The sequence below is a fragment of the Semicossyphus pulcher genome, unplaced genomic scaffold (assembly GCF_022749685.1).
Source record: "Semicossyphus pulcher isolate SPU_LCO1_2020_fin unplaced genomic scaffold, fSemPul1.0.p SCAF_6, whole genome shotgun sequence".
Classification (NCBI taxonomy): Eukaryota; Metazoa; Chordata; class Actinopteri; order Labriformes; family Labridae; genus Semicossyphus; species Semicossyphus pulcher.
In genome coordinates this window covers 8,841,037-8,861,766 of record NW_027211737.1, presented here as the reverse complement: position 1 = coordinate 8,861,766, position 20,730 = coordinate 8,841,037, and the positions used below count along the sequence as shown (strand labels likewise).

The following is a 20,730-nucleotide window of genomic DNA, read 5'->3' as shown; positions in this document are numbered from 1 at the left end:
GACCCCCTATCTTTTTTTGCCTTTATTTATAGGACAGCTGAAGAGACAGGAAATGTGGGGAGGAGAGAGTGGAGGAAGACATGCACCAAATCTACTCTTATGTAGATAACGTTTCTGCAGAGTAACTCTTATTTTGTATTTAACTTTATTCTGGCAACTACATTTAATTCTGGCTTTCTGGGATTAAATCATCACAGATCCACTTCTCAGCATTTCATCTTTATCTCTTATTTTACCGTACATAGAATGCACATATTTAAAATTTTTTCGTACTTCTATATTATGTCAGATATTTCTGTCAGAGCAACTGTAACGCCGGAATTTCCCCCCGGGGATTAATAAAGTATTTCTGATTCTGATTCAAATATTCTGCGTTGAGGGCTGTAGCCTCTGTTTGTGGGGCGTTTGCTCTGCCAACTGAGCTAAACCAGCGCAACAAGTAATCCCTAATAACTTTTTGAATCTTTGCAACCCCAAAGTTTTCCCGAATTTCCCCTCTGGGGATCAATAAAGGATTATCTTATCTTAAGTTTAAAATTAAGTAAATTACCTTTCATAGGTTTTTGTAAGTTTTTTTTGTGCAACATGTTTATTACATTAGCAAGGTTTAGAGGTGCTGCTAACTGGTTTTTCCCCTTGCTTCCGTTAGCTTAGCCGTAATGCTACGCTAATCAAATCACCTGCCAGCGCTAGCTAACGATCATACAGATGTGAATGGTGACAAGCTTCTCATCTGACGCTCTGCAAAATTTCAAACTCGTCCTGTAAATCTAAAGATACGCACCGAGTAAGACTTTTTACAGCTTGAAAGATAAAAAAGTTAAAAAATATATTAAAACAAAAGAATACATTTTTATAAATTAAAGCATAAATGTATATAAATAAAAATAAATTCCCCAAAACAATAATTTGCTTCGGTTTAGCTTACAAAAATAACTGGTGTAAATAAAGATGCAGCCTAAAACACGTGAAAAATCAGAACTGCAATAAACTGAATTAAAATAAACATTAATTAAATAGAATTTGTTGTGTTGTTTTGGCCTTTTTTGCCTGTATGTAGAGAGAGGGTGGTGTGAGGGGGGGGGCGACACAGGCCCGAGGGCGAGGGGTGGGGGTTGAGCTCGGGGCCACCACATCGAGGATTGTGGCACACTGGCTGTCGTTTTAACCTCTCAGCTAAATCAGCGCCCTTGTTGTGGGCAAAATTGAAGTTTAAATATGACATTACATTTTGACCACCATGATTGTTTCATCTTGTGTAAATATTCAGCCTGCGCTTCCAGAAAATAATGTAATAGTAATAAATGTTACATATTGGCTTAAATATGTTGGATAGAGCCATCAGCCCCATGCATCAATCAGGCGCTTAGATAAATCAAATAACACTGACGGAACAAAACGGATGCATTTTGGCACAAAGTAGAAATAATTAAAGATATTTACAAAGTAATAGAGTAAACTGAAGAATGGCACGTAGTCGTGATTTGGGACACGTACAGCAGCATTAGAAACTATATTCACTCTTTAACAGAACCACAAAAGAATCTGTGTCCAAACCAAAACAACAGAGAGGAAACTGTTAAGTCTAATATGGCCGATAAAAGTGCCACTACAGTGTGTATATTCACAGGTGACAGTTTGTCGTAAAAAAGTTTGTGCTCATAAAGAAAATGAAAATGTTGTCGGATTTAGAAACAGATTGAGTAATAAATTAAGAAAAGTGCACATGTAATTAAATTGAATGATAAAATGCTTGAATTGATAGAAATTCGTTGCCTTCACTTGTAGAAAACATGATTGTTTAGGTGGAGGAGGTGGAGTTGCCCCAAGATTCAGTTGTTTGTGAGTTAAGGTAGAAACAAGCGGAGACGGGTAGGTCAGAGTCGTGGCAGGAGGGCAACTTCACCCCTGAAGTGATGGTTTGATGTCCTGTACAGTATGTGCGCAAAAACTCCTTTGACTTTCCAAAGACCCAACACATCATCGATCAAACCGGCGAGGGTGTTTTATGTTAGTACAGTCGGTGAGTGGGGGGGATCAGGGTGGATTACGAGGCACTCTTCATGCATCCTCCTGTAGCAGCTCGGTGGGAAACAGCAGCTCTCTCGTGGCCATCTTTTTTTAAACGTTGATTATTTCTGTTTTGAGGCTGAGAGACACATAATGCACATTCACGATGGACTGCTGCTCTTGGCCCGAAACGAGCCTCCATCTGTGGGACACAAACCAGCTCTGTGGGCCCAGGCGGGGTGCAGAGGTTAAGGGTCAGGGTGCGGAGGACTGAGGGGATTTCAGAGGTGAGTCTCGTCCCTCGTCTCTGTGCCAAAGTCCTGCTGGTTCCTGGTGCCGCGGTTCTGCCCCACCTGGGATTCCTCTGGCATGTGTGCCAGGGGGTCCGACCGGATGATGTACCTGTGGAGACAAAACAGACATCATAAACAGCCAGCAAGGAAAGGATGTTCTTAACATCTTAAACGCCACATTTGAGCAAGCAAGGCAGCCATAATGTCTGTTTTTTGCCTGTTACTGTGTGATCTACTTATTTAGGACTGTATGTGCATTAAGAGAGAAATTATTAGTGCTGCTAAACAATCCAAATCCTTATTATGAAATGAAAAGTTTTTATCAATCTCAGGTGTGATAATCAGGCTACAAACTCTGACACAGTTTAAACAGTTAAAATGACAATTAAAAATCTACTGGACATACAAAGAAGAAGAAAAGGGCAGGATGTATGCTTGTGGTTCTTACACGATGTCGTTGAGCTCCAGCATGGTGTCAGGAGGAGGGTTGATGAGGACGTAGGACAGCGTGTTCTGGTGGTCGTTCATCTCGTCTGCAAAAAGGAGACAGAAGAGATGTTCAGAGCTGCTCCTCCACTCTACAGAACATCAGTCAGGAAATGAGCCTCTAACACTGAAAATATAAACCTCCCTCTTTTCAACCTTTCACTGACGACAAAGTAACCTCGGTACAGAGTCAGAGCAGGTACCAAGTAAGGGGAATGCTCTGTTCTTAGTCTGGTTATCAGTCAAACAGATGCTTGTTACAACTGTTAATTTTACAGCCCATAGTAAGTTTCATTCATTAGTATTCAGATTACAGCCAGACCCATACTGAACAATTTAGGCTGATACTTATTCATATTTAAGGGTTTAAAAAAATCCACCGACAGATTTTTTACCATAACATTTAACATAAACAAATCCTCTTCATAAAGAAAAGCTTTTACTGAACATTTATTTAAATTAATGTAGCCTAAATGTCGTCTTACTCGCCGTTTTTTGTGTCTCAGTATAAAGTGTGAGATGGGTGAAAACTATGCTTAAATTCCAGATGTAAAGTACGTTAAAGAGCCTTCAATACTGTCCTCTGTGTTATGAAATGTTATGTCCTGTTTTTTTTGTATCCTGTCTTTAACTTTTATGTTGCAAACAGAGCTGCTGTGATGTAAAAGAATTGTCTGCCAGTAAAGTCATATCTTATTTAATGTAAATGACTTCTGACCTGGTTCACTCTTTTATAAAGCAACTTTATCATAGCTATCAGCCAACATCTTATGGTGTTTTATTTCCCCCTCGGTGTGTGTTTATGTTGGCTTCCTGATTTCTTTTGTGAAGCTCTTGAAGAAGTTTAGTATTAGTGAAGTTAATTACACATGCACCAATCTGATTGACTATTTATTTTGTTGTTAAAACAACTTGTAGAACATATAATCCACTGTTTTATTCTGTTCAAATATGAACACATGAATGGATTTGGATATAATTTTGAAAAAATGTGATCGTAAGATTTTAAAGAATAGGTGTTTTTAATCTAACACAACATGTGTTTATCTTCCTCTTGGTAAAACCCTATATTCAGAACAAACAGTGAACATAACAGTTTGATTGCTTTGACTATAAAGGTCCATCGAATCTGTTTTGCACTATGGAGGAGACACATTTTACTTAAGAATCAATAAGAGGAACCTGACTAACACTCAGTCCCCGGACCATTTTACTGTGTGTGTGTTTGAGTTATGTATGCCTGTATGTGTGTGTGTGTGTGTGTGTGTGTTCTATATGTCTGCATGTGTCAGTGTGTGTTGAGTGCTCTCTGGCGGCAGCTCCTACTTGCGTTGCATGATAGACAGAGGAAGGGAAAGGAGGGCACACATGTGTCTCCATCACAACCCACCTGCTTGTGGCCCTTTATAAAGCCGGGTGGGGGGGGGAAGAGAGAGAAGGGCTATCCGTTACTGACAGGGCACTGAGAGGAACACGGGGAGGCCCATGCTGCTGGCCCATGCGCAGCATCAGAACAGAGCCAACATGCATCCCCACCGCATTCCTCTTTCTCCTGCGCATTCAACACCGGACCGACAGGCTTGGTAAGGCGGCAGGATGCCATGCCAAAGGACGACACTCAGCCCCCCACACAACCCACCCGACACCCCACCCTCCCTCCCCTCCCCACAGAGTGACATGTGACACACCCCATAGACACACACAACATGCTCCAGCATCCGTCAGACTGGACCAAACGCAGAGCGACTCAAACCAAACTGAGAGTGAAGCAGAACACATTGGGAGTGTGAGAGTGGAAGAGGCTGACCTGCAGCTGCATCAACATCTGAAAGAACGTTTATCCTACGATACTAAAACATTAAATCCTTAAGAGGACAGAAGAGATGCTTTCAGGAGTGTCATGATTGATGTTAAGGACTCTACCAATGTGCTTTTCACCTCTAATCTGCACTTATTGTAGACTAAACAGTGCATACAATATGAATTATACCATGGCCACAGAAAACAATCCTTTCTGAGTGAGCAGTTCAAAGCACAGAAACCTCACATGCACTGTGCAGTCACACAGCAGAAGGTCAGGGGCGGCTTGTTCTGCTGTGGCTCTGTAGTCCAGAACAGTCTGTGAGTCTGTTTCACTGATGTTTGAAGGAGCTTTTTGAACATAGTCTAGCTCAGTTTTAAGACACTGCAGAAAGTCACAGTCATTACAATATTGGTAAAGACTATCACCTGAATTGTGTCATTTACTGAAGACCACTTCACTAAAGATACTGTGTACGTGAACAATTCCCACTGTCTACCTAGTACAGATGCAATTCCTGGTACTTAAGAGGCTGAATTTAACATACAATGCTACAAATTAATATCAAGTTTAATTACTTGTGTTGAATAATATCCTTTTTTAATTATTAGTGAAATTGTTAATAAATATACAAAAAATCTGCCCCACTTCAGAGTGCAATCAAAACCTATCTGCATGTTTATTTTCCTACCCAACATTCATACTCCGCTCTGGAAAAAATCAAGAGGCCACTGAGAAAATATGTTGTTCTCTAGTTCTTCTATTTATACGTTTGTGTTTGTATTAAACATCTCTATTACTTCCAAATAAAATATTGTCATTTGGGTCTTTTATTTGCAGAAAATGACGACTGGTTAAGATAACAAAAAGATGTTTTTCAGAGCTTGAATAAAGCAAAGAAAACATGTTAATGTTCATGTTTAAACAACAGAATACTAAATGTTTAACTCAGGAGTTTAGAAATAAATATTTAGTGGAATAACCTGATTTTTAATCACAGCTTTCATGCATCTCACAGTGCTGTTGGGCGACATGAGGCCACTCTTTGTCCCATGTCTTGTGATCATCCATCTTCCTCTTGATCACATTCAGGAGGGTTTTCAGATCTGGATCGGGCTGGCCATGACATGAAGAGAGAGATGCTGATTTAAGGAACATTTGGAGTGTTCTCCTTAATTTTTTCTGGAGCTGTATACTAAGTTTACCCCAAATAATGATTCATATTTTTACTTGATGATTATAAATCTTCCTGCTTACACCCTGGACCTGCTGAAGTTACTGTCCTAGAAGTGCAGTTTTACATCTGGGAGTGAAACCATTAGAGGTCAGTAAAAACAAGATTTTCAGCTGAGGTAGGTTGTTCTTCATCATGTCCATCTTTCAGCTTGGATTTGGTTGTATTTTAAGTCTAATGTAAGGGTTACAGAGCGATGACTGATTAGTTTTCATGTCCTTGAATTTGCTGACAACCAACCTATCACTGCAGAAGCTATATCAAACTGCAGGTAACAGTATCTACAGTGAGAGCAAAGTGTAGCTACACTTTCAGCACTTCTTCTCTTTGTATCTGTTGTTAAGTGGCCATGGTATAAGCGTGAAAATACACTGAGGTGTCCTGATACATGGAAACAACAGGCTAACAGGCGGAGGTGCAAAGAAGATTGACTTTCCTCCTTTGATTTGACTTATTTTCCACTTCAGGACACCTCTCATTCATCGTATTCCTCGCATCTACAACACGCTAACTATACATGTAACCTTCCATCCACAGACATAATGCGTTCCGCTCCACTCTTAAAGCCAAACTCTGATGCCCTGCAGGACTCTAGCCATTTGGGACGTCACCTCACGGGAACACAATGCAGAAAAGATACCAGACAGAGAGAGAGAGAGAGAGAGAGAGTGAAGAGCGAGAGAGAGAGAGACTGGCTGCTGATCTACTGCTCACTCTGCCATGACGCGCACACACATACACACACTTAAACACACGCACACACACTCATGCGATAAAGTTGCAGTACTGTGATCAACCAGCTAACCTGACGGCCTGGTCCCCTCTGTATACGGTTGCTCTGAAATGTCCTGCAACTCTAAGCAAGGGCATTCACTGTTAAACTTCAGCGGCCTACTGTTTTCATTTACAGTTAACTACAATTCTTATATCAATAAAAACAATTAAACATCTTCTAAGAATGGATTTATCTAGCTAATTTATAAAGGATGCTGGTGAAAGGACAAGTTCCTTTCTCCTCATGATGGATGTAACCACTCACATGTTGTAAAGGAGTTATAAACAGCACATAAATTACCTTGCAAATATCCTAGATTTACTCGATTCATGACATCGCTCGCAGTGAGATTAGAAACATCCTCTACAAAGCCAAAGGAGGGAAGAGAGAAGAGTCAGAGAAAAGGAAGCAGAAGCACAGAGTAAGAAAGGGGGGAGGAAACAAGAAAAAGAAAAGGATCAGGCAGGCAGCGAAGGCATTTGCACTTTCAAAAAGAACTTTGTCAAAAAGGTGAGAGCGATGCAGAGAAGCCATGCGTAAAGTGTGTGCACAGAATCACTTCCAAATTATTCATTGTCACACGTTAAGATCCTGCTGCAGTAATCCTCACTGACATTCAGGGTTCATAAGAAGGTCTTGAGCTTTTGGGGTTCTTCCTGAAACGTATTTAATCGACACGTTACATAATATTTGGCGGCACATCTGGAGCATGATTCTGCTTGTATTTTGAAGCGTGAAGCTGGGAGGAGACAGAGAAGTCAAAGAAAACAAAAGGAGCAGAAGAAGAATGCAGGCAATTGCAGTTTTTTTTTTGGACCAAATGCAATTGAGACGAGGTGTGGGCGCTCCTGCATCTTCATGCATGACGTGTTCACATCCACATGTTGGTATGATGATCATGACTATGTACTGGTGTGATGTTTGATGACACATGGAGGAAGAGTGTGAAACTAACGTGAGAAAATGAGTCTTTATGAAGGTTAATGACGATGTAGTGTGAGGATGATGATCTGTACTATCAAGACCCACACTTCAATGTCTTAATAGGTAATGAGATGAGGTGAGATCAAATGAGTGGAGCACAGATTTCAGGTTATAAACACAGCTTTTTATCAAGGCTGAAATAATGTAATTGGTTGAGAGTGGGTGGAGCAAAAGAAACACCTTTATTATACACGTTTTCTATTGAGTAAAAAGTAGATGTTAATGTGTTCTTGCTCATCTCCATGGCTGGGCCTGTCTGCTTTTAAACTGCAGTGTACCAAGGACAGGCTGAACAACACGTTTTCAGATTGGCAGGTTTGAGACGTCACAAACCTAAGGAGCCAATCCCGTTAATGGACAGGGCGATGCTATGCATATCATTATGTGCAACCTATGGCAACCACTTCGGCGATACGCGAGCCAGCTGTAACCATCATTGTCATTTTTGTCAACTCACTACTGACTACTAACGTTAACGTTACTTCTATCCATCCATCCATTATCTTCTGCTTATCCGGGGCCGGGTCGCAGTGGCAGCAGGCTAAGCAAGGCTAAGCAAGGTGACCCAGGCGTCCCTCTCTTTCAACAAGTTGCCATTAAACGATGACAGAGACATGTTTTGTTTTCGCGGCGGAGGGGGCGGTTGTAAATGTACATAGTGGACAGGGACTATGCAGATTATGGAATTTTAATGACGGAGAAGGAGGGGATGATTGTTAAGGTAATTTAACGTACTTTGCAGAAAAAACATCAGACACAATTTATTATTTCAAGCAGAGCATTTCATATGTCTTAAAACGTCACTGGAGCTGCTCTTTAACAAATGCTTTCAGGCGTTGGAGCTGTTGCTATGCTATTAGCAGGTTTAGCTATCTTTGCATCAATTAATGCAACCTAAGTAGCGCTAACATTGCTACTTATTTAAACAAGCTAATGTTATGATAGTGACTTGATTTGTCCCTTTAACGTCGCAATTATTAAGCCTTAATTAACTGATTGAATAATTGTTTCAACTCTCAGTGCCTAATATATTCAGCGTTTACAAGCAACTTTTCTGAGAACTCTTGCAGCTAAAGGAGAAAATGCAGTGTAGCAATAACCTGACCTTACCTGAAGTTTAAGGCAGGTGTACAAACCCAGAGCTGCATGTAACGCTGGTAGCTCAGCTGTTAACCTTCTGTTTCTATCATCATGATGAACACAAAAAATAGGGATGCACGGTATTGAATTTTTTGAAGTTCAGACATTTTTTAAGGTGCTTACCGTCACCTACTGTCTCAAAGAGTGAATGACAATAGATCATCAGAATAGGCAACAGCTCTCCTCCTGAGTGCGTATTAAAGTGTCATATTTGTTAAAATGTTAATTTCAGGTCAATGTAATGTTTCTAATAAAAAGAGCCACCACTTTTTTATTTTAGTTTGTATTCAATTTTCACGCCTTTAAAATGTTTCTTTTTCCACCCACTGAGATTTAATTCAACTTATTACATTGTTTCTGCCTCCAGAGCTGCTGTGGCCTAAAACATGTTTATAGAACTCAGAAGTACAATCTGCAACAAACATTATAACTTGCATTATCATTCATTTTTAAGGAACATTATGACTTAATAACTATGAATTAAACTAAAACAAAGACGTTGATTATGTGTTTAGGCTTGCTTTAGAACTACATGTTAACTTTAATGATTAAACTTTAACAAATTGCCTTTGAATTCTCACAATACCAGCGGTTCCACTCACCGTATCCCACGGTGGGCAGGCCCAGGTGCTTCATGCGGTTCTTCACCAGCTCGGACAGCTCCTGCCGCTCCGAGCGTCGGTAAAGGTTGAGTCTCTGCTGTGAGATTCTCTCCGCTCTGCTCGACGGTTTGGCGCTCTTCCTGCTCAGCCGCCGTGCCCACTGCATGCTCTTCTTCCTCAGCAGCGGGTGCTCTGATTGGTCGCTCGTGGTCGAGTTTCTGTGGGCCGTCTTCTCCTTCCAGGTGTCTCTGCGCTGGGAATGCTCCATGCCCTGCTCCACGTTGATGGACACCTGAGACTGGAGAGTATCGGGCAGTGTTAATTCTGGATGCTGTGTGTGTGTGAGAGGGCTCGACTTTGTCATGATGTTCCTTTTTTTAAAGAAATACCTGTCCATCTTACCTGAGCGTAACTGTCTTTGCCCTGAAACAAGAGAAGGACAAACACACATCCAAACAAAAAGAGATGCAATGAAAGATGGGGGCATCCAAAGCAAACTAAATCATCCAAAGCTTCAAAAAACAGCACATAAAATAGTAAATATGAGTTATTTACTATTTTATCATTCATTATTGGGAAATTAACACAAGCCAACTGATGTTCATGTCTTGTTTCAGGCTGGAGATTTAGTCTCTTATAGCAGTTAATTACAGCACATATTATTCAGAGGCTGAGTTGTATTTTATTTATCACATGGCCACTAAAATAGAATTAACTAAAAGTCAATTTCCTTCTCTTGCTTGGCATGAAACAACTAGAGAAATGCAAAAAGATGAATGTATTAAGGATGAAAAGAATCACAAAAGTAGAGATTTGAGCATTTAAAGCAGCTAGTTCGGAAGATAAAAAATAAGAGAGGGAGGGAGAGAGGAGAATAAAATGTGGGCATGAACAAAGGAAGGTCGTCTTAGGAGGAGAGGAGAAATAAAAGCATGCAAAGCAAGGAAGAATATCATGACAATTTGAAGAAGAAATGAAAGGAAGCCAAAGCCAAACCAGAAGCAAAAGCTGGAACCAAACTGAAAGCAGGGTCTCAGATGTAAAGCATCTGATCCAACTGAACTTACCTCTGAGGTGGAGAACATGTGCGACTCTGTGCGGTAGATCCCGATCGGGATCTCAGCGCTGGAGGAACAGAACTTCTGGAAGAGTCTGCCGTACGTCCTGATCCACAGGTGCTCCTCTGTGATCTTCATCTGAAGACGGAGGATGAGAAAAAGCAGAAAAACGCACTCATGTACTCAAAGTCAATACTCATTATACAACAGTTCGTTCTGACCAAGTAATCTGATTGGATGAGAAGCGTTCCATGAGTTGTGATAGAGAGAACAACATCACTGGGACTTTTCACTTTGTGAATCACTCCGCCTCAGCCAGGTGTTCTGAATACTGTTAATTAACATTACAGCAGACCACGTATGTCTACATTGATCAAGCTGGTACCTCTGAATCACACAGCAGACTCTTATTTCACTGGTTGATGATAAATTAAAACAAACAGATAAATAGTTGATAAAAACAGCTGATCTGTGGTCGCCTGTAGACACAGAGTGCAGGAGAAGGTCTGGGTTGTTTGGTAACAAAATTCCAGTTTCAGTTCAGTTGTGGAACTAGTTCAGTTGCTGTGATGATATTCAGTACAACATCAAGAACTGGAGTTTGATATTGCTTAATCATTTGCTCAGCAGTACGTTCATACTTACAGCACACAGGTACCCAGAGCCGGGCGTGGTGTCCAGACCGAGAAGAAGCCTGATGATAGCGATCATGTAATCTTTAACAAAAGACTGTCAAAACAGAGACAAAGATCATAAGGTCATAAGACTACATGAACACGTCCAGCTGCACATCAAGTAGAGTTAGACATGAGACATTTGGGCAAATCGATGCTTTAGAATTATTCAACAAAAACAAACATCTGTCCTTTCACATTATATTGTTGAATGAATAGAAGAAGTTGCGCAATTATAAAGTTCTGTTTCATACGTCCTTTGGACAGGCTGTCTTTAGGATGGGATGGCATAGCATATAAAATTTGATTATTGAATCTTCATCAATAGTTGATTACAAAATAAATTAAAGAAACTAAAAGACCAAAAACAAAATAATAGACACAGCTGGTGTTGATTATTTTTGGGTGTATAGGGCACTGAGGTCTTTTAAACAGATCAAAGTTCTAGTTTAGAAGTGTTTAGGTCACGGAGATCTTTTAAACAGATCAAAGTTCTAGTTTAGAAGTGTTTAGGTCACGGAGATCTTTTAAACAGATCAAAGCGCATAGCATAGGGGTCTAGGGCACTGTGTTCTTTTAAACAGATCCAAAGTGCATTCGAGGGTTTTAGAGCACTGACTTCTTTTTAACAGATCGAGGTGCTTAGTTGAGGGAATGTGTGAAGCACTGATATAAGTGTGGAGCACACTTGTGAAGCTCGGGAGTTTATTAGACAAACTCACACGTGGAACAACAAACGCTTGTCTGAGATGGCTTGAGTGCAAAGATGTGATTAAAATCTTAATAGAAACAAAACACTAGGAAACTAGATTATGGAACCTTTGGTGCCCCTTTAGTTTAGAGCCCCTTTTAATCTCTTTTATTTTTTTGTTCTTTTGAGTCTAAATTGGTATTGACACATTTTACTTAATAAAAACCCTTTAAAACTTTTAAGGGAGTTTCTGATTATAACATAACACACACATAAGAGTTTTCTTCAAAGATAAGCTAGTAAGTAAGCTCAAGCGCATCCACACTAAGACACACATACATCAGGTAGAGAATCTGTCAGTGCCCCTCCTCCGGCTGGGGCCTGGTTAAAAGCTTATAACTGTTGGGCTTTTTGAGGTTAGGGACACTTATAGATTCTTAAGATAGAGAGAAGAGCTAGTCGTAGGTTTCGGTGTTCCCCTTAGCGACCCTCTTTAGCTGGGGAGGTAAAAAGAGAGACTCCTACAGGGACTAAGTAGTAGACAACAAAAACTAAGTGAGTAGTAAAAAGTTTGTCAGGGAGGCGGGAGACCTACGGAGGCCAGTGGGCGAGAGTCACATAGTGGAAGCCTTACTCCGCCTGTCCCCCCTTCCTGTGTCCGCAAGCCTCAAGGCTCATGAGTGTTTCAGGTCGAGGACGAGGCCAGTGAGCGAGGAGCGGAAACTAGGGGACCCACGGTGGTGACCGGACGAGGGAATACAGAAACAAGCCGTGATATATATTTAGATTTAAAGTAATTAATTGTTACTTATTATCTGATAGAGGCAAAGTTAGAATTAGTCATTCAAATTTCAGATTAAAATTAAGATAAAAAAATAAATAAATTCTGATCTTATGATTGCCATAGATTAAATTTGATGTTTTAAGATTTATATTGATGTTATTTCATATTTATAATTGACCAAAATTGGAATCTTAAGTCAATCATTCCTCGAGGGCTAAGGGCCTGCTAGCACAGTCCCGTCGATCCTTGAGTGCCACAGGCGGAAGATAAATGAATGTTCCCTCGCTAGCAGCAAAGTCTTAGGACTGACACCCTGAGGGCAGCCTGTTTAATCTCTTCGTATTGTTGTAGTACCAATTCGCTTCAATATAAATCTGTGCAGTTCATTGCAGGTTGGGAATGACACATTTTGTTAGTTTAGGAGTTATTTTTGCACATTTTTTTGATTAATTTTAATGGTTTTGTAAAAATTTGAAAGTTGGGCACTTTAGCTAGCAGCGACTGCTATCAGTCTGTGAATGTGTGTGAAAGGCTGAATGTGACATGTAGTGTAAAAGCAGCTAGAAAGACTAAACTAGAGAAGACTAAAAAAGCGCTTTATAAGTACAGTCTATTTAACCATTTAAAAAAATGTAATGTTGCAAAATGTAAAATTTGGCCATTTATGTGGACCAACTTCTGTTGGAAACACTTTTTAAATGAAGCTTAATCATTTTTTGGAATTAAAAGATACCAAAAATAACTGACTGAAAAAACTGACTAACAGCCATCAAACACCAATACTGACAAACCTCTCATCTTATGTATTAGCTTTCTTTGTGATAACGCAGCTGCTTAAACTCAGATTGATTCATTCATCATTTGAAATGTGAGCATAAAACACACTTGTTTTTTATTTAATAATCATCCCCATGTTCATTTTGTTTCTTTAGTTGTTTTTTAAGAATGTGAAGTGACTTAGTGTACTATGAAAAGCGCTTTACAAATAAAATGTATTAATATCATTATTATTATTATTATCATTATTATGTTCAGCCGTCTTTTCCTCCCACCTGGTAGAGCAGCGTATCCAACATGCTGATACTGAACACTCTGCCTGCAGCGAACGGCAGCCGGAACATGAAGGCCAGGTTGGAGCCCTTATCACGCTCTATCTGAAGAGAGGAACACAAACAGGAACAGAGCAACCACATATTAAGATCTCACTTTCACCGGTATCTTTGCTGAACTATTGATCTTTAGCTCCAGCTCCAACAAGACTAACAAGAAAAAGAAAAGGCCTGTTTTCTTTCATCTCTGAAAGTTTTTTAAAGAATTGAGAAGGTGAAAGATATCGTTGTGGGTAGGAGAAAAAGATCACACAGAGGAATCAGAGAGGAAAAAAATGATAGAGAAGCAGAAAAAGTGCTTGGAAAAAACAGGCATAAGAATCATATTCATGCACGTGAGGATTGTACAAAATATTAAATCCTTTTACCTGTTTTTGGGATGGTGAAATAGATTTATTGTATCATATTTACAGATCAAGATTCTTCTTAAGGGGAAATAGATATTGGACATTTATCTCTAAATACCCATTATACTCCACATTTAACAAGACTTTGCTCGTGTACATCTATACATCTAAAGTGAGGTAATAAGAGGAGAAATAAACCGGCATTCCCTCAATCACACTAGAAAACAATGTGAAAATCAACAGCTCACCTTCTCCAGTTTGGAGAGAGCGAGTGAGTAGCAGTCCTTGGCTCTGAACTGCATGAACCTCATGTTGGACGGGTGCGTGAGCTCGGTGATGATGCTGAGACTGGGGAACAACCTGAGCGAGGAGCAGATACAGAGAGAGGGATGAGAGGCTTTGTGCTGAGGGAGAAGACCCAGCGTGGCAGTGATAAACACTTTTAATATTGGTTGTTAAATAAAAGAGTTTTACAGCTTTGGAAACTGTTGTTTATCTTTAAGATTAACTCATTTGATCTTTTGGCAAATGCCAAAAAAACAAGCATTTACTGTGCAGCTAGTCCGTTTAGAGGACCCGGTCTCCATCTCCACCTTATATGTAATTACCTGCTGATGTCCCTAAATGTTAATTGTACGTTTCTACACTGTGAAATGTTCTCTCTGTGTTACCTGAACATGGTCTGAACGTTGACGATGGTCTTGGCGTCGGCCATGTAGTCCTCCTCAGCGCTCATGGTGCTCTCCTTGTCCACAACCACCAGGTTGTCGGCGTAGATTATACCACACTGTAGCAGGTTGTCCAAGCTGCTCACAAAGAAATATATTATGGATATTATAAGAATCTGTAATGTTCAATCAATATACAGTCTTTGTGTTCAATGCATCGCTTCAATCCCTTTCCTCGACATGGATCATCTACTTAAACAATAGTTTGGAATTCCCAAAAGTAGAACTATTCGGGAACATGTTGCACCAGCTTGGCCCTGATCTAACCATGCTAACTGTTTACTAAGAGAGATTCATGAATCACAACACTGGGTTGCATCACAAAAACTGCTCAGTCTTACTCACAAATTAGTTGTTACTATTTCTATCTACTATATTGCAAGGTATGACCGTTATGTATCCAACTGAGGAGGATACGTTAACCTTACTACTACTAATTACTACATTTCAAGCTCGCTAAGTTGCCACTAAATGATGGCACAGACGTGTTTTGTTTTCAGCTGTAATTTTATGGTGGAAACGTATTATATAGTGGGCGGGGACTATGCAGATTCAGGAATTTTTGAAGAGGAAGAAGGAGGAGATGTCTTTGGAGGATTGATAGCTAATTTAAAACATTATTTCCACATTAATACTGTTACTTGCTTCTTGCTTGTCTTTGTCTATGTCTTTCCCCTCTGGGGATCAATAAAGCACTATCATATCTTAAATGTGGGCAGTTCTGTCACAACTCTGTTTTGATGAACCAGTGACTTCCTGTTTTAGCTTATTGATAGCTCTCCTAAGATTTAAGAAGTAATTAAAACTCAAATTCGCCGCAGCCCAACACAGGTGCGCACTTCATTCTGCGGAAACTGATCACTCACTGGTTTGCAGTAGATTTAACGTTGTATGATAACTTCACAAAGCTGAGTCTAGAAAGCAGCTCTTGTATCCTCAGAGTCTGCAAATGATATATAATTTATTGTTTATGTTTGAGGGAAATTAAACATCTTCTGCTATCACGCTCCATTGTTTCTGTGTTGGGAATATCTGAGCCTTACCCCAAAGCAATATGTGGTTATAAGAAAACCAATATAACGGGTCTATAAAATCCAAAGTGCACCACCATTAGCTTTAACCTTCAGACCCTAAAAGTACCACTTCTGATTATATTGCATTTCATTAATGATACATGTACGTTACACCGTTGGTAGCTGTTTTAATGATGGAAAAACGACCACTGAGGAGAACTTGATCTTTAACTGAGTTTGTGACATGAGCAGGTTGTTTAATAATCCAAACACATACTTGTCGATGGTGCCAGCCATGAAGTAAACCATTGGAAAGCAGCAAATGGCCTCTAAGAAGTGGTTGTCTGGCCTGTGGGGAACAGGAAACACCATTAATGAAAACCAAAAGATAATTATCTTTGGAAAACACCAGAGAGAGATTATGACATTGATGCTTTCATATTCTGAAATGTGCGTTCAGACCACACGCATAGATGTTTTATTAGGCAACAAGGGGGAAATACTATATGTTTAATTCTTCAATTCAAGTGGAAGATTTAACTGTCTGCTCCGGAAACCTCGGAGGGTTTCAGTTAGCCAGAGCTTTCTTGGCTCGTTTCCTGTGTAGTTTATCTGTTAATGAAACCCTCAGTGATTTAGAGCAGAAAGAGGTGCAACAAAAACACACTCAAATACATACCCTAACACAGTAACAGGCTTTGTTGTGCAGATAGAACTTGTTGTTTATGAATAATGCAAAAGCAATTCCTTTCTTTGTCTTGAAGCAAAGCTAGCCTGCAGCTCCAGCTGTCATTATTAACTTTCTACAGGAAGCAGTTTGGTTGTTTTTAAATTGCAAACACATAAAGCTCTGATATGTAGTTCTTTTTTCTCTTTCATCCTAAATGCGCCCACAAACAAATGCATGTCGCACAAACTGGCACACATAGATTCATTTCCTTATATCTTTTGAACTTGAACTAAAGCTGCTTTTCATTAATAATGTAAAACTATTATTTTCCATATCTTGAGGCACAGTCATCCAGTTTACTTCCTGCTATAATAAGGTCACAGCAGTTCAAAGAAATGCTGAAATTGTGCTCATACAAAAAGTACCAGATGAACTTGTATCCTTGTCAAACTCTGAAATGTTTTCAATTAAAAACATAAACAGAAGACAAAAGTTTGAATTGACACAAAGTAGTTTTGACATCCAAGTAAAGGAGGACCACATCAAAGCCTGGTTCATTATTGCTATGCCTACACATATGCTAATCAGGTAGCAAATTAGCATCTCATCTTTGCTGTGTTGTATGCACATAATTGCTGGTGTAGGTAATACATGTGTTGGAAGCCTCTACCTAAAAATACATTAGTTTTTGAAGTCGCAAACGTCAGTATTTAACGTCACTGTAGGAGTAAAAACAAACAAACAGTGAGAAGAAAGGACAGTGTGGAGTCTTACGGGTAGTCCAGCAGCAGCACTATGGGGTTGAGCTCCTTCCTGGGCCGATAGTAAGCGCGCAGAGGGACGATGAAGTTGTACAGACCGTTTCCCGCTGTCTCTGCAGACACTATAATCAGCTTGTTCTTGAAGCCGTATGCCTTTGCATCCTCAAAGCTGCTATGTGTGCAGCCCTGGATGGAGATGGACGATCAGGAAGTCAGAGAGGTTATAGTTACACTGTGCTACACATGACTGTTTTTATTTAATAATAAAAAATATGGTGGGGGAAAAAAGGGCTGATGCATGCCTGTGATGTTTTTTGATTTGATTTTTGATTTTTTTTCCCTGCATGTGAACTCACCTTGTCCAGGCGGAGGCAGCAGAATGGAGCTTTCTGTGGCAGGAGGTGGCACAGAGTTGGAGAGCTGCCGATGTAGGGCGAGTTGGGAGGATAGCCCTTCACAAAACTGAGTGGAAAGAAACGAGAAAGATCCAATAAACCTTAAACTTGTTTTGTCTCGGGGAAAATACCCTATGACATTTTGTGCAGTTCAGTCAGCAACACTCGTCATAGATTTAACAATTTATTGCAAAATGTTATGCTCGGCGTTGATGGCTCCGCTCTGAAGTTGCTTCCTGGGTTAGCCGAGCAGCATGCGACGGCTTTCCAGGGAGCGAGATGCAAAACCCCCCTTGGTTATACAGAATGGGCAAAAGGCTTACAATGTTACAACTGCATTTAGCAGACGCGTTTGTCTGAGGGATAATACGACACAAGCAAGGATCAAGACAGGCTTCAGACTAGAAAGGAGGAGGCTGGGGTGGTGGAGGCAAAGCATTGCCAGCAGCAGCGGTGTGTGTGCAGCATTGTTGTAGCGGGGATAAGTGAGAAGGAAGTTGCATTTAAAGGGACCGTCTTGTTATAAGAAGCGGCTGTGATTGGTGTGTTACTGATTAGAAACAATGTCTCTGTTAGATATCTAACTGTAATGACGTCAATCTCCGGATTCTTCTGCTGTTAAACCATTTTCTTTGCATATTTTCTCTAAGTGAACGGATTCATATGAGGTATAAACACATCAGTAAGCAACAATAGTGTGGACTCTAACTGAAACATTTACTGAATCATGATGTTCCTGCCTCACAAAGAACTACAGGAGCATCTCAGAATTGCCCTATCAGCATGAATGGCTGCAAAATAACACTGTTCCTTTTTAAGTCATTATTAGGTCCTGCAGCTGCTCGATTCACTGATGCTTTCAAGCTTCAGGACTCGCTCCTGCTCAATAACAACAACATTACAATTCCGCTGTAGTCTGTCTGCTTAAAATTGCGTCTCATTTTGTTTTAATTTAGTTCTGTGTTCTCTGATTTGTTACGTGCCGGCTGCAATTACAGTAATCACTTTAACATTGCCCTCTGGTTTGCCAATAAAAAAGATTGTAACTTGTTAATGGATGCATCTAGAACCTGAACACCACATGGGGGCACTGTGGGACCTTAAGCTGCTATGTGTTTCCTGCAGACAATGCAGTCACCTCCATCTCCTAAACTGTTACTGTGCCTGACAACTGTTAAGGGAAGAAGACCACTCAGGTGTCATGGGGGCAGTAATAGAGTCTCAGAGGTCAGGAGGACTTAATGGGACCCTCAGATGTCTGGGCCTAAAAGTTGCTGCTGAAAACAGCTTGCTATATCCTACACGTCTATGAATTTAATGAATCCAAAAGAGAGGGTAAATAAAAGAACAAAGCTGCTGAGATAGACTGATTCCTCTGAAGCCCTGAGCTGCTATCCTGACGGCTATCTGTCCGGCCAACTGATGGATGAGCAGTGAGGCGTAAGGATCGCTGTAAGGACACACAACACGAGCTTCACTCAAGAGGAAAAGTGCTGACCTTCCTGTCGTGACACACACATCCATCACTGCCATTCCTGCACCTTAAAGCATTATGACACACAGATTACACGCCTATTCTAAACCCATCCATCTCTCCTCCTACAACCGCTGAGACATGACGAGGAGGAGGATGGGTTAGATCAATCACGTATAGGGTACAGGAGGCTCGCACTATGAGGACATTTTACTTTTTTACTGCGGCAAGAGAAGACATAAAGGGACAGTAAGCCATCAAATCTCTTTGGGTCAATTACAGAAATAATAGCCCCAAACAGGTCACTTACTCTGATCCCACAGAGCCCTCATCGTCTGATTGGTTGGTCTCATCCTCTGATTGGTCATTAAGGAGGTCGCAGGGCAGGATGGCGGAGGAGTCTGCGATCTCCAGGACGGGTCCGATGCTTGGTCTGCGGCTCCCGGCGCCGTTCTCCGTCGGCAAGGTCAGCTTACTGCTTTCCTCTGGCGGTTCGGGGTTCTGGAGATCGATGGCTACAGTGCCTGAAATTACATCAGGTTTACTGTAGAGGAGCAGTTGGAAAGAGCGTGTGCAGCACTTTTACTCAGATGTGTTAAATCCACAGTGAATATTTGCACGGTAAAGCCATGGAGATCTCAGGACTATTTTATCTCAGAAAACACTCAGCTGCTGTAAAATGCTTCTTCCTATTGGATAGGGTCCTTGTTTAGCCTGTTCAGCATCTTAGCCGCCGACAACCAACCACCCTCTTTAGCTCGTATTGGGTTGACCTTGAGGAGAAAATGTACTGTACTCTTCTTACGCTACAGCGAAAGGCAAGCAAACTGTATTGACATGTGCGTTTGTCAATAAATATGTCCTTAACATACATCATATTAGCTCTGTGTAATATGATGCAATGCATATGCACAACAGATATATTGGGCATATCAGAAACATGATATATGACCTGTACATATATCATCTTTGCTGTAAAAATGTGATTTTTACAGGGAAAAAAAGCACTGAAAAATTAAAACAATTATTAGTTCATTTCAGTTATTACTTAACTATCACTTAATTCTACTCCATTAAAATACACAACTGCCTAATCAGTGTAAAGAAAAGTGATGCATCATGCACAAACTTACCATATGAAGTGGCCTGATCAACTTTCACAGGTCAAAGAAAAAGCACAACACAATAATGTCAGCCAAGAAAGCAAAAAATGCATGTAAGAAAATAAAACATGCATAACAGTCAGCAAAAGCAGACAGCGTCACCAAGGCAGCCGCCACTGACAGGTGTTCAGTGTGAGTGCAGTTTAAAGTAGATAAATATCAGAACGTCTGTTTTCTCTCGTTATTAAGCAGTGTGATGTTGTGCTGTCTTATGAACCGGGCATTGTATATTTGGAGAGAATTTTCCATCGATTTAAGCTCAGACTTTTATTTTGAAGGTGGCAGGTTAGCATTTCAGCCAGCATGTCTTCCATTTTGGTTAAAGTGATAATCTCAAGGATCTTAATTTAAATAAATTAAATAAATCACTATCGCCGAATGAGGTAACACAATGGTGACTGAGCCTATGGCCCACTGATGAAAGCTTTTGCATTTGCAGTATTACAGACTGGGTGTCTGGTGCTACTTTCATGGGGAAAAAAATCACAAGCAGCGCCCAGTTAGTGACGCGTTTTCCATCAGCCAGCAGTGGTTGGTC

The 20,730-nt window shown here is 40.4% G+C and overlaps 1 protein-coding gene across 7 annotated transcripts in view; it reads right to left on the bottom strand.

The window, feature by feature from the left end:
- Positions 1–282: 282 nt before the first annotated feature.
- The window catches only part of kcnt1b (potassium sodium-activated channel subfamily T member 1b), an 83,488-nt gene continuing 63,040 nt past the window's right edge, over positions 283–20,730 (bottom strand). For 3 of the 7 annotated variants that reach the window (XM_069682502.1, XM_069682506.1, XM_069682508.1), the window contains 16 exons: positions 20,163–20,183; positions 19,340–19,553; positions 17,517–17,622; positions 17,174–17,346; positions 16,007–16,078; positions 14,660–14,794; positions 14,237–14,348; positions 13,585–13,686; positions 11,029–11,112; positions 10,393–10,521; positions 9,728–9,748; positions 9,326–9,623; positions 6,900–6,962; positions 6,630–6,680; positions 2,752–2,836; positions 283–2,412 (listed from right to left, as the gene is read on the bottom strand). In XM_069682502.1, coding sequence (XP_069538603.1) covers positions 2,292–2,412; positions 2,752–2,836; positions 6,630–6,680; positions 6,900–6,962; positions 9,326–9,623; positions 9,728–9,748; positions 10,393–10,521; positions 11,029–11,112; positions 13,585–13,686; positions 14,237–14,348; positions 14,660–14,794; positions 16,007–16,078; positions 17,174–17,346; positions 17,517–17,622; positions 19,340–19,553; positions 20,163–20,183 — 1,787 coding nt within the window. In that variant the 3' untranslated portion in view covers positions 283–2,291. The remainder of the gene's footprint in view (positions 2,413–2,751; positions 2,837–6,629; positions 6,681–6,899; positions 6,963–9,325; positions 9,624–9,727; positions 9,749–10,392; positions 10,522–11,028; positions 11,113–13,584; positions 13,687–14,236; positions 14,349–14,659; positions 14,795–16,006; positions 16,079–17,173; positions 17,347–17,516; positions 17,623–19,339; positions 19,554–20,162; positions 20,184–20,730) is intronic. The other 4 variants (XM_069682505.1, XM_069682504.1, XM_069682503.1 and 1 more) reach the window with 4 other exon arrangements.